The sequence below is a fragment of the Carassius auratus genome, unplaced genomic scaffold, assembly GCF_003368295.1.
Source record: "Carassius auratus strain Wakin unplaced genomic scaffold, ASM336829v1 scaf_tig00216372, whole genome shotgun sequence".
Classification (NCBI taxonomy): domain Eukaryota; kingdom Metazoa; phylum Chordata; class Actinopteri; order Cypriniformes; family Cyprinidae; genus Carassius; species Carassius auratus.
The window spans coordinates 35432-49692 of record NW_020528532.1 but is presented as its reverse complement, the minus strand read 5'-3'; the positions used below and the strand labels follow the sequence as shown (position 1 = coordinate 49692).

Genomic DNA, 14261 nt, shown 5'->3' with positions numbered 1-14261 from the left:
CTCTCACACACACCCACACTCTCACACACATTCACTCACTCATACTCTCTTTCTTTCATTATTGAATTATTTCATACAGTAAGTATCCCAATTTGTTTATTTTCTACAAAGCACAAGTTTAGATATATTAAAGATAGTTTTGGTATTTTGTTTCATTATAATGATATATGATTAGCATATTTGATGTAGGAACAGCAAGTCACATAGTGTAATACTAGAGACCCTGGATTGGTCACACATATCAGTCGCAACATAGCTGAAATTTTGTTTATTACATGATAATTGTAAGATAATTGAAGTGGAAAGACTGAAAGTGTTTTACGGAAATCTTCAAAACTCTTGACAGTTAAGGAATTTGTATTTTTCTTGTTTATGGTTTACAGGATAACAAAAGCATGGCTGGTGGAGGGTTGAAGAAGTCGTGCCCTACATGCCAGGAAAAAATATTTAATGGATGTAAGGTCTGCCCCATGTGCAAGACAGCACAGCTGCAACATCTAAGGCTGAAAAAGAAAATTGAAAAATTCAAGATGGAAAAGGAGTCTTGGGTGGCTAAGAAAAAGAAAATCAAATAACATCTCATTTAATGGATGATGCCGTGATTTTGGTAAGTAACCTGTGCTACATTTCCATAGTACTTATGTGGCTTCAAAATGACCTTGGTCCAGGTGGTGACACAGGTGGTGTGGATGATTTTGGAGTGGGGATTGGGGTTTAGTGAGAGAGTGTTACATTATAACTTACTATTCTGAAACTTTAGACTTCTGCTTTAGATGTACTCACATAGAGTCTGAAGTTGATTAGCACATCAGGTTAGCACATATTTTCAATTGCACATTGTATGGAACTTTTAATGGAGGTGATTGGTTGATCAGTTTTTAGCATCTTAACTTTAAACTATTATCATTGGAAAAGTTTAAAGAAACAGGCCAGAAACAGCCAGGATCACCTACAGTATGTGATAGCCCACAGATCTGTAACATACCGTAATTCCTCAAATAAAAGCCGGGGCCTTTATTTACCTGAACTGCAGAAGGTAACAGGCTTTTATTTTAAGCCGGCTTTTATTAGAGGCAGGCCTTTATTTCCAATTCAATTTTTGATAAGTAATTGTTTTAAATAACCCGTTTTAAATTATAGTGATATAATAAGTGATAGTGTTCCAGTGGACAGAGATCATAACATTAGCACAGAATCAGTTCAGAATCAATCACCAAAAGAATCAGTTCGGTTCAGATGCTCTGTGTGTCGGTCTGCTTCACGCTGAATCACACATGCGCAGTATCATCAGCTCCTCGGTTCTGTCGACACGTCCGACAGAAACGGTGTACTGGTGATCTGAAAACCGATGCAAACGGTTATCGACTCGAGAACGAGAAACGCTCCAGCAGTGGGCGTGTACATTCGTTATCTGGCTCTGCTGCACAAATTTTCCCCCGGCCTTTATTTAAGAACGGCCTTTATTTGTCAGTGTTGACCATGCACCCAGGCACTATAAGAGGCCCGGCATTTATTTGACTACCGGTTTTTATTTAAGGAATTACGGTATGTCAAAGCTCTCCATATCATCCACAGTTCACTCTTCCCTACTGAGTGGTTCATGCAACAAGCGCCTTTATGTTAGTTCATAGCGTTCAGTTGCGTCTTCTTCTTCTTCGAGTCTGTTGCAATCTCAGATATCGTTTTGTCACTATCTGGTGCAGGTCACAGCTGATGGTGTCAGTTCAGCCAGGTCCTGGTGGGGGCTTCACAGCTGCATTTCTCTTCTGTCTGGTGGTCCAATGCTTTCATAAGTGCTTTGCACCTCTCCTGTTCCACTCGTAGTCTGTTGAGGGTCTTCCAGGTTAGCCTCCCTGGTGGGACATTCAGTAGGGGTGATTCCTGTCTCCATCCAGTCCTGGGCTTGTGTATTTAGCTGGTTCCATTCATCTTTCCAGATGTTGTCCATGATGTTTCTTTGATTGTCTGGAGGTGGGACTGTCTGCAGGAAACTGGATCTGGATTTCAATCGTGGTGGAGGTGCTGTGTGTCAGTGAAGGGGTGCCTGGTGTCAACCTCTTGTGCTCTCCACTCGTCTTGGGCGACAATGGATAATCTTATGTGGGGGTCAGGGGTGGGGGGGAGCAATGTCAGCTAGGGCATAGAGGCACGGGACTGGCGTTGTCTTTATGCATCCCGTGATAATGCGGCAGGTGTTGTTGAGGGCTGTGTCAATCAGTTTGGTGTGGTGGGAACAGCTCCAGTTTGAGCACCCGTATTCAGCTGTGAGGAAGCACTGACTGGGCCCTTAACCAAGATATGCTGCTACCATCCGACCACGTTTCTGAGTGAGATTCTGTCATTGCACAGAATATGATGTGTATGAGTAAGTGAATGTGATGTGTGGTAGACCAAAAACTTGTAACCAATCTCTTAGTAGGGCTCTTTACATGAAGTTGCGCTTGGAGGGTTATAGTTTCAATTCAGTCATGCTCTGTAGAACAGTATAAGCCAGACGAGAATAATACCCCTACTATGCTACTGTACTTACACGTTCATGCATGTATCATGCACATGAAGTAGACAGGCACACCAAACCCACCCACATATACTCAAACCTTTCCCACATCCCCAATGTATCATCTGTTATATATATCAGCTTATGTACAGTATACACCAGCTCTTCCATAAGTTAAAAAGTGTGCATCTGAGTTGCATCTGAAACATACTGTTGTGGAGCTGGTGTCTGTTAGACATAACACTGGCACAGTTTAACGTAGACATAAAGCAGTTATTATTGTTTTTAGAGTATGTTTTTTTTTTTTTTCAGATTGAGAAACTGAATGCAGTGGGCTGGAGGCCCATGCTTTTTCTTGAGTACCACAACAAGGAGGTCAAGATGCTGCTGCCAGAGGGGCTCGAATTAAGTTCGGGAGAGAATATATGTCTTAATAACATGAATGCAATCTACAGCATGATAGTTCAAGGTGATTCCACATTTACTGTGCATTATAACATCTTTAAACAATCCAAATGATTAAAAATTTAGGACACTGTAAAAACTAAATGACATCAAAAACTAAATTCAAGTATTATGAGAGATTTTGGTTTACTTTGCATCACTCCTACCTTTCACATTTTGGCCTAATTACATATTGTACATCCTTTGCGTTGCTTGTATTCTATTAGGAAAGAGAGTGCCAGCAGACCCTTCTAGCAACCAGGCCTCAACCAGTAATCTGCAACTGGGTCCAGAAGAGGAGACCATTGTTGTTTTAAATTTAGAGTCCATTCAAGACCCTCCACCACAACAAGGTGTGCTTATTATAGCTTTATTGTTATCGTTCATATTTTTATGAGAATGTTCTTTACCAGCATATTATTATCATTATTGTAGTATATTATTATCATTGTATATTCTGTGTGTACACCTTTTACAAAGACTCTCCTTTAAGCGAGCCCTGCCACCACCACCAACAAGGGGGCAGAGATTCGCACTGAGCCTGACTTTGCGTTGTGAATTTTAGTCTTAGAAGTGTTTAAGTGTAAATTAAGGAAGCTTGACAGGTTGGATCAGAGGCTCAGAGAGCTGGTTTATTACAGAGTTGTAATACAGCAGGATACAGACTTAAGTGGAATAGTCTAAAGTATAGGTGGTTGATGGAGCCGTCTCTCTAGAGAAGCTCTCCTCGGCAGTCGAATTGTCTTCTCACCGAACCAAAAGGTCCAGTGTTATACAAAAAAAGATAGTCATAAATAATCACAACAGCAGGTGCCAGAACAGAAAGATCTAGAAAAGGGTCCCCATTGATAAGGCATAGGCCAATGCTACGTCTGACCCAAAGTCCCAACAAGTGACGATTATAGCAGCACAATTCGGTGTGCTTAACCTAGTTATTTGCTCTTCAACTTTTGGTGCCTTCTTTGACATTTTTGCAGAATGAGCTTGAGCAGCCATACATCTATATCTGACCTTGTATATTGTATATTCTGTGTCAAAACTTTAGAGGAGGCTCTACTGTCAACCAGCCCTGCCACCAACACCACCGAGGGGGCACAGACTGAGACAGGTAACCCAAAGTCCCACCAATTGGCGATGATAGCACCACAATTCAGTGTGCTTAGCCTAATTATTTGCTCTTCAACCTTTGGTTCCTTCTTTGACATTTTTGTAGAAAGAGTTTGAGCAGCCACATGTCTATATCTGACCTTCTTGTATATTGTATATTCTCTGTCTAAACTTTAGAGGAGGCTCTTCTGTCAACCATCCCTGCCACCAACACCAACGAGGGGGCACAGACTGAGACAGGTAACCCAAAGTCCCAACAAGTGGCGATGATAGCAGCACAATTCGGTGTGCTTAGCTTAGTTATTTGCTCTTCAACTTTTGGTGCCTTTGACATTTTTGCAGAATGAGCTTGAGCAGCCATACATCTATATCTGACCTTCTTGTATATTGTATATTCTGTGTCAAAACTTTAGAGGAGGCTCTTCTGTCAACCATCCCTGCCACCAACACCAACGAGGGGGCACAGACTGAGACAGTTAACCCAAAGTCCCAACAAGTGGCGATGATAGCAGCACAATTCGGTGTGCTTAGCTTAGTTATTTGCTCTTCAACTTTTGGTGCCTTCTTTGACATTTTTGTAGAATGAGCTTGAGCAGCCACACGTCTATATCTGACCTTCTTGTATATTTTTTTCTGTGTCTAAACTTTAGAGGAGGCTCTTCTGTCAACCAGCCCTGCCACCAACACCAACGAGGGGCTAAAAAAGGACAAAACCCCCAAAAGACGCCAAAGGACAAAAGGTGTACCTAATCAACTCCAAGCTGATATTCTGCCATATTTCATTTTACAGTTTTTTTCAGTCGCTAACAGGCATTTGTCCAAGCAGTTGTCACATTTTCAAAACTCTAAACACAATTAGCACAGCATCTGTCTATTGTGGCCATACCATTCACACATTTCATGTCGTTTTCACACAATATGGAGTCATTGAACACATTTCCACAATGCTTACATTTTCTGAACAAACAAGCTATACCTCCCAACAAAATTATGGATCATTTTTGTAGTATTTACAAATGTTAACACACAACATCCCACAATAGCAAAAACAATGTTCCAAACCTTAGATACAGTATAAAAACCTCTGCTTCTGCAATGATATCAGTTCAAAAACAATATAGCTGATTTATGTTGTGTAAATTGGGCCAACCACAGCTGATTCCAATCTGGCTTAGACTCAATGGCAGGGGTTATTTTTTTCTATTACATTGACACTTATACAATAAAAGGAGGACTTTGAAGAGTGATATTTTTGGAAACAGAAACAGAAAAAGACAAACACTGTAATGTATGGTCGAGGAAGAGTAAGAGCAAGGGGCCCAGTGAGAGGAGCAGGAGCAGTGAGAGATGCAGTGAGAGGAGCAGGAGCAGTGAGAGACGCAGTGAGAGATGCAGTGAGAGGAGCAGGAGCAGTGAGAGGAGCAGTGAGAGGAGCAAGCCCAGTGAGAGATGCAGTGAGAGGAGCAGTGAGAGGAGCAGGAGCAGTGAGAGGAGCAGGAGCAGTGAGAGGAGCAGTGAGAGGAGCAGGAGCAGTGAGAGGAGCAGTGAGAGATGCAATGAGAGGAGCAGGAGCAGTGAGAGGAGCAGTGAGAGGAGCAGGAGCAGTGAGAGATGCAGTGAGAGATGCAGTGAGAGGAGCAGTGAGAGATGCAGTGAGAGGAGCAGGAGCAGTGAGAGATGCAGTGAGAGGAGCAGGCCCAGTGAGAGATGCAGTGAGAGGAGCAGTGAGAGGAGCAGTGAGAGGAGCAGTGAGAGGAGCAGGAGCAGTGAGAGGAGCAGTGAGAGATGCAGTGAGAGGAGCAGGAGCAGTGAGAGATGCAGTGAGAGGAGCAGGAGCAGTGAGAGATGCAGTGAGAGGAGCAGGAGCAGTGAGAGATGCAGTGAGAGGAGCAGTGAGAGGAGCAGGAGCAGTGAGAGATGCAGTGAGAGATGCAGTGAGAGGAGCAGTGAGAGGAGCAGTGAGAGATTGTTTTTATTTTACCCCCCTTTTTTATCTGGGCTTTTTTGTTGTTGTTGTTTTTTGGTTCAGAATGCTCGTATGTGTTTCATGGATATTTTGTTCACTGTAAGCAATACTGTCAAACCTTTTCTGTTCTATCATACCGTGTTTCTACTGTACCTCCTGCAGTAAACAGTAAAGGAAAAAAAATAGCTTTTTACTGGAATGCTTTTGAATGTGAACATTACTATTCATTTGGACATACAGTTCCTAACCAAGAAATTTAGTGTAAAACAATGAATTGCATGTTTTGCATGCAAATACCTGTAAAACTGAGACTGAAAAGTCTATGCAGTTTTTGTAATGTCAACAATAGCCAGTATTCTGAAACCTGGTGTACTTTGATTGACTGCATGTACCTTTTGAGGTGAAAACAAGTGTTATTCTTTGACAGAATAATTTAATTTTGAGTCAGATTTCCAGTGTTTTGGTAAAGTTTGTGTGGAGAGAAAGATGTGTTCTATTTTGAAATTAAGATTTAGTATATATTTAACAAAATGTGTTTTTGAGAAGAAAATTATCCACTTGGCCAATTGTGTTTTGTAGGTGTGAGTCTGTGTTAAGAGTTTAGAAAAAGTATCTGAAGTATGGTTAAGCGCTTGTTAGCGATTGAAAAAAACTGTATTCCCATTACGTGTTACTTACTTCACTTGCTATGCAGGTCTCCTTTATAACATTAACATTATTGATTTAGTTCATTTACATGTGAATTGTACGCACAATATCAGTATAAATGTGTGATGTCAAACATACCCCTCCCTCTTTACGGAGTTACAGGTCACAACAAATACATGTAATCTGTAGACTGTGGGATATACTTTTGTTTTCTTTTTTTGTATGTTAACAATTGGATTAACATTTCACTATTTGCTTATGTTTCTAAACAGTTTCTAAAAAAGAAAAGGATTGTCCACACAACAGCCAGGAGGTGCACGCATATAGATGCGTGATCAAAACTAGGAAGAGAAAGGTTATTCCCATACACAATACAATTGCAAAGAAAACATTGGATGATTTACCAATACTGATTGATCACTTGTTTTAATTGATAATGTCACTAATTGGCTAATGGCAGTAATTTAAAATTTGTATCAGTAATCTTACCAGATACTGTATTTGTTTATGTTGGTGTTTATGTTAAAAATTTACCTTGTCATACCCGACAAGACATCAGAAATAACTCACCCCCACATTCAGTATTCTCAGTGTGAAAAAATAAAATCAAGCCATGTTGTGTTATTGTTAGAGATTCTACAAACCCCAGAATGTTTGTCTGGAGTTTTTGTCTACTTTATGGTGACTGGGCTGCGTAAAATGACTGGAATGTTTTACAGCTCATGAAGGGAATGGGAAGTGAGTGGACCATGAGGAGATATTAGCTGAACATTACAAAAAGTCTTATGTGTTAACAAAACGCTCTGAATCGCTAATACTACCTTTAAGTGTAACAAAATGAAATGTTAAGTTGAGAGCAATGTTTATCTTAAGCAAGGCACCCATTTTCTATGTCTTTGTTTGCCTTCCCAGGGGAAGATGGAGAAATTGATAGATTGGCTCCCCTGCAAACTGTGGTGTGTTGGTTGTCTTTCAGACCAGATACTCACAATTATCCACAAAATGACGGTGTTCCAGCAGACATACACATAACTTACAACAAACATACTATAGGCTACATGTACACACATACAGTATCTCACAGAATTGAGTAAACCCATCACATTTTTGTACATTTGGATGTGCACAGTATGTGTTTGGGAACTGGTGGTGTTCTCTGGAGTGATTGTAAGTTATAAACTATTGTTGATGCAGAAATTTGGTTATTTTTTGTAATGTTATGCACACCATAATCCATGCTTGCATATCTGTTTGATCTTATTACTGCTATCTTAATATTGTTTTTGTTCATTTATGACATTTATGACTTTTTATTCATTTGCATTCTGAAGTAGTAAATATGGTTACTTGAGATATTGATGCTGTAACATTTTGTAAATTTAGAGTGTCGGGTGCCAGTTTTTATATTTCCATACTGTGGATTACTCAGATATTTTATTAGTCGTTACATTGTGCATATTTATGTTCTAATTATTCTTGACTAGCTGTCCCCTTGCTAACTAAACACCATTGTCTGTTTTTCCATATACACCAAATTTTGTCACAATTGGTTCCATTTTAGATACAAATTCACCAATGTTTTTAATTGGTATTATGACATTGGTTAATCTAAATGTCCCTCCTCTACAATACCAAATCAAACTGGAATACAGGTTGCAATGTAAACATTACAGCTTTGATTATCAAGTGATTATTCATTATTGACTTTTTTACTAATCATCTCTTTCCCTTTTTTTTTACCTAGCGGGAAAACCTGGCCTCCAACATGGGAGACTGCTTGACACACACACACGCACACACAATCACTCACTCACTCACTCACTCACTCACTCACTCACTCACTCACTCACTCACTCATTCTCTCTATTTCTCTCTAATAAAATAAAATCAACAAATGTTATGCTGAGTATTGTTCTTTTGTAATCTTAATTTTAAGTTCACATCACCTGCAAAACTCATTCCAAGCAACACAACTCTTAACACATGGCTCAAAACAGACTCAGTGCAGCCAAACACTACACACAACCCTTACTGAGATAACACACACTGTCACTCAGAACACACTGAGAGGAAAAACACTTGCATCAAACACCAAAACAGAAAATACAAACTTTTCATCTTTACTGTTTGAACAATTTCAGTGAGTTCATACAAAGTAATATTTTCTTCAAAGAAAAGAGTGACATTCTTTCACATGATTTATTTAAATTTTCAGAACATAACAAAGGTAAATGAAAATTTGCAGTTTGCTTCAATAGTCTGTAGTAATTTACAGAATTACAGTAAAGAGGAAAAAAGGTAGAAACTAAAAGTACATACTGTAATTCGAACAAATAATTTTCAGGGCTAATCCTGAAATTGCAATCAGCAGTGTTTGAAATCTCTTCTGTTTTGTGTGCTTCACAGTTTTGACAGCAGTGTGTTAGCATTTGAACAAAGTGCTGTAAATCCACAGGTTTGTGCAGATTGTGGTTAAAGTCATGGGATAAGTGTGTAAAGTTTTGAAAACTGTGTTCAAGCAATGAAAAACGAACTAGAGTTTGGTCCACATGAACTTCTGCTGAGCAGACTATTTAGAGTTTTGCACATGTGACTTCAGTTGTGCTTACTGTCATTTAGCAATCGAAAAAAACTGCAAGGTGATTCGTGTGCAGGGGAGAGGTGGTGGTCACACATCAGATGGCTGACAAAAGAGTTCATGTCTGACCCCCTTTTATGACACTATTGCATCACAAATTAGGCTGCCTCAGCCATTGTGTAAAGGTGATATGATCTAGACACATAACATGAGTTATACTCCCTGTTGTGAAGCTCGAAGCTCATCCATGTTATTATCCTCCAAGCTTGACTAGGCCTAGGCTACTGTGCTCACTGGCCTCCCAAAGAAGTCCATCAGACAACTGCAATGAATTCAAAAAGATGCAAGAATTTTAACCTAATCCAATAGAAGAGTAGGCTGGGAGCAAGCCAAACTTAGCCCCACACACAACATTTGAAGTCTGGAAGTTTGGTCTGGCATTGCTCCGTTGTGGAGCAACTATGCGTGAACCAGAGCAGTTCAGAACACAAAAACTACTGAACGGTTTTGTGCAGAGCTAAAAATGTAACTGTGTTTAACAAAGAACAGATGTTTCTAGTGACAAAATATTAACTTTCAGTATGGTACGATGTCTGTGTAAATGAAGTTAATTACAAAGTATTTCATTCATCACAGAACTCCCTAACAGAAATGCTATAATCTAGACATTAGACTTCGGCCTTGCGTCTGTTGTAGAAGATATTGAGAGTGCCATAGCTTTAACACTAGAAAAGAATGTTGAGACAATTGGGGACAAGAAGGATGGTTTGGGTGTGAATTCCTACAGGATTCACCCCCGTATCGGTTAAAACAAACCCCATATTCACATCCCAATGGAGCAGTATCAGACTCATAATATGAGTAGAATTTTGAGTATGACAACGTCAGGCTAATAAAAGAGAGCACATCACTCCAATCCTCACAAGGTTAGTCAATAACAATAGAAACAAGCTCATAAAAAAATAAATGCGCTCAAAAAATAATTGCCCTCCCCACTCCCAATTTACCATCCCTTGTTGACACTGCCATTACCGCAAAGACCATAGCACATGACCCCATCCAGTCCCTGCTTTGTACTCCTCCTGAGGTAATGCAAAAAACACAAGTCTAGACTGAGTCCTGGAGTTGATAATTAGCCTCCCAGGTTGGTTTTCATGGAGTTATAGTAATATAATGCAAAGATGTGTTATGGCACCTATGGCCATTTTGATCTGGCCATTTGTTAAGCACTCCTTGAAGCTCAACATTACAAAAGTAAGGTAAGGTAATGTATTTATAAAGCACAATTAAAAACAACAGGTAGTTGACCAATGTGCTGTACAATTTGGAAATATACAAACATACAATACTATACAGATATCTAGCTACTGTCAAAAACAAACAATAAACTTACTCAGCTATATGATTTAGACAGGAAAGCCAGATAAAAAAAGATGAGTTTTTAAGGATGACTAGGAGCTATGCTGTGGATGCAGAGACAAGACATCATCCCCTTTCCAGCCACTCAGTATCAAAGGTCAGCCAGTGGAACAGGTGCAGGTCCCTGTCGCAATGACTTCACCTGCTCAGGAATCTCAGAAGTTTTCAGTTAAGGAAGGACGAGCTTTGGTTTACAACTCCCTCATCAGTTATCACCTTCAATATTACCCCCTTACACAACCAACTCATCATCAAACACAAAACAAGACTCTCCCGCATAGTAAATCAGATTGCTATACTATCTGACTCCTCCAAACTCCCTCTATCAGAACTGTATAGTGATCAGGAAAGCCAACCTAATCACAGAGGACCCCTCTCACCCCCTCCAACACTCCTTCTAGCTACTACCGTCAGGTTGACGATAGAACATATGTATACGAATTCATCCCCTCTGCAAAAGGGATCCTGGACACTGCTCAGTCAGCTGCTACCTCAATACCCCCATGTATTGAATTATGTCACATGTTTTCTAAATGTGAGTGGATCCCTGTCAAAGAGAGATTTATGTAACCTTTGTTGAAGTAGAGAATAAAGTATATCTTTTTTTCCACAGAGGGTGTGTTTCATGACTTGTTGGACTTACCATGTAAAGAAAATTTGAATTGGTAAAGCAAATCTCACACATATCATCATAAAGTAAAACAAACATGATTGGATGCTCATTTTTCACTTTAAGACCCTTCACAACTAACCAAACATGTATTCATGTTGTATGAATGAAACATGTTCAGAAACTGTGTGGGCAGTTCAAAAGCAAACCGTGGTCAAGATGATGTGACAAAGTTTTAATAGACAATAGTGGACTTTTTACCATGAGGGAACGGAATGGGCTAGGGACACGCTGTTAATTGCTGTGGAATGATTTGAGGACTTATGTATCAGAAAACCCAGCAAGAATGGTGGCTGAATCCAAGTGTCCAATGAAAATTTATTTAAGTATTTTTGTTTAATAGGCCTAACTGTGCACATTATCTACCTCGTCACAGAATGAATACAACAAGTAGGCCTAGTTTACAGCACTTGGGTTACAATATTAAATGTTATTTATAGACATAAAACTGATATTATGTCTCCCTTTGTCAAAATGAATTTCTTCCCCTGAATAGGCGTACCAAAGCTCAAAATAATTTTGCCATCTTGAAACTGGTCAGATATGCCTCCCCAAACAACACATAGCCAACAAATGCAGAGATTAAAAAAAAAAAAAAAATACACTAATATTAGGAAGATAATGTTGCCATTGCGGCGACACGTCATATCCTCTGCAGGTTACACCTCAGAATTGCGCCTTTTTGTAATCATTGCGAGTATCACATTCTACAGGTCGGTATGTATCTCTGGCTGTGTAATTTGCATTATTCATTTATTCGAAGGACCAATTGCTCATTACCTAACTATTTCTTTACATTAGTGCAGGTTGCATCATGAAAATTAGTTTGAGTCTGTTATGCTCTTGCAATTATGTAACGTTGTATCAGAGTTGTCTAATGTTATCTCTGGATTGCGCGCGTCTTTAAGAAACTTTAAGTCGGAGGTTCTGAAAGGGTGTCAAGCTACGTTTCAATTTTTTTTTTTTTTTTTATATAATATTCGTCTCATTCGCAAACTCGAAAAGGTTTAGCGTGTCATTTGTACCATCTGCTATTAGACTTTTTAATGAAACACAAAAGGTAATGAATTGCATTGTCCACTATTGTAACTGTTTTTCTTGTATTGCTTTTTTTTATTATTAACTATTAATTCCTAAATGGTTTTGTGTGTGGGGGGTGGGGTGGGGCTTTATTTGCATATGTGTCTTCAATGTGCTCCACTTTAAAAAAACAGATTGTCCAAATCGGGGATAATAAAGTATACTTTAACTTTAAACAAGAATGCGTATTGAGCGATATGTTGGTTTGGTCGGACGATTACATTCATGGTGTTAAGTGGATATTTATTCCCTGCATTGTTTTGATAATATATAACTGGTAATCACTATTAACATTTTTGTTGATGAATGTATAAATGTTCATTCTAAAAATCATTCTAATGGTTTTTTTTTTGTCTTTGTTACAGATTATTTCAAAGATAGCTTTCAAAAAAACAAAAACAAAGGCACTTTTAAGAGCCATTCTCTCTCACTCTCTCTTGTCTCGTTCTCTCTCTCTCTCTCTAACTGATTCTCTCTCTCTCTCTCTCTCTCTCTCTCTCTCTCTCTATATATATATATATCTCACACACACACACACACACACACACACACACACACACACACACACACACACTGTATTTTGTGTATCTGTGTTGTGTGTCAATTGTCCAGCCATGTCCAGAAATCCGATGCATTTTGCGGATCCTGTTGAGGTCAGGGGCCACATAGCTGCAGAAATCAGTCATGCGCTACTCCTTGAGGCCCAGGTGAGACCAATTTTAGTCACAATTGTATGAAATTTGCTATTGCTGTTGTTTGAGTAATCCAATGAAAAGTGTAACTTTACAATCTTGATATTGTATCTGAAGATGTTGCTGTTATTGTCATGTAGGCTGCAATGGGAAACCCTTCCGTTCCTCCAAAAAAAAAAAAAAGGAGAAAGAGAGCAGCCACAAATCAAGTGGTCACAAGGCGACGTCACAAACGTCAAAAATCACCAACACATGCATCCGGTTTGTTGTGTACTTCACTGTTATCATGGTTAAATAATAATGATTATTAACAAAATGTCAGTGGGCGGAAATATGGTGTTATGTTAACCCTATTTGACAGACGTATGGTGGATTTTTTGAGGCACTATTACAAACTAAAATGTATGATACTTCAAGAGGATGATAGAATAGATAACCCAAAATATTTGCCTCTGCAGCTTCCGTGAACCCAGTGAGTGAGGAAGTCCAGGTAGAAGGACTAGAATTGACTGCAAGTCTTGGTGAGTATGTCTCCTTATACGCAACTGTGTGTGTGTTGGGGGGGGGGGCTATAACTTTATAATCTTTTTACTGTAATACCAGTAAGGTTTTACCATGGACAAGTCAAAAAGCATTCAACCAACTGAATGGACACTGTGTTCCTTGGTCAAACTGAATTTGTATAATGCGTTCCCATAACATAAAGATGGTTAAATAGTTGTTTTATTTTTCAGAAAATCGTCTTCAAGAGTTAAGGGGTACTCTTGCCTCTCTTGAAGTTCCAGTGGCAACAGCAGATACAACGTGGACACAACGTCAGTTACTCGCTGGAGTAAGAGCAAAGGAAGCAAGGCCAGTACTCCTTGATGCCAAACTCTCGGCACAGAGAGTATTAAGGCAAATATGCCAGAAATGCCATGAGGTGCAGGCCGTGATTCGATGTTTGGAGTGTGTCCCACTGGACTTCGAATACCTCTGTGGCAAGTGTGACAAAGAGGTCCACAGGAGGCAAATCTTCCATGGCAGGATGGCAATATTTCATGGCTACCTAGAGCCTATTCCACCAACAAAAGCAGTGGTGGTGGATGGGAATGGCCTGCCTCAATTTTGTGAGCAGGGTATGTTCATCCAACATTTTCCGTAAACTAGTTAAGAGTAAT

The 14261-nt window shown here is 39.5% G+C and overlaps 1 protein-coding gene across 2 annotated transcripts; it reads left to right on the top strand.

The window, feature by feature from the left end:
* Nucleotides 1-570: 570 nt before the first annotated feature.
* Nucleotides 571-8493, top strand: LOC113097692 (uncharacterized). Of its 2 annotated transcripts, XM_026262953.1 has the most exons (10): nucleotides 571-607; nucleotides 2810-2966; nucleotides 3169-3294; nucleotides 3987-4049; nucleotides 4226-4288; nucleotides 4462-4524; nucleotides 4699-4788; nucleotides 6935-7017; nucleotides 7575-7618; nucleotides 8407-8493. In XM_026262953.1, exons 1-10 carry the CDS (start codon nucleotides 587-589, stop codon nucleotides 8441-8443), a joined length of 747 nt encoding a protein of 248 aa, XP_026118738.1. In that variant the 5' UTR covers nucleotides 571-586; the 3' UTR covers nucleotides 8444-8493. The 2 variants fall into 2 exon arrangements, with proteins under 2 accessions (XP_026118738.1, XP_026118740.1); XM_026262955.1 differs by lacking the exons at nucleotides 4226-4288; nucleotides 4462-4524.
* Nucleotides 8494-14261: the final 5768 nt, after the last annotated feature.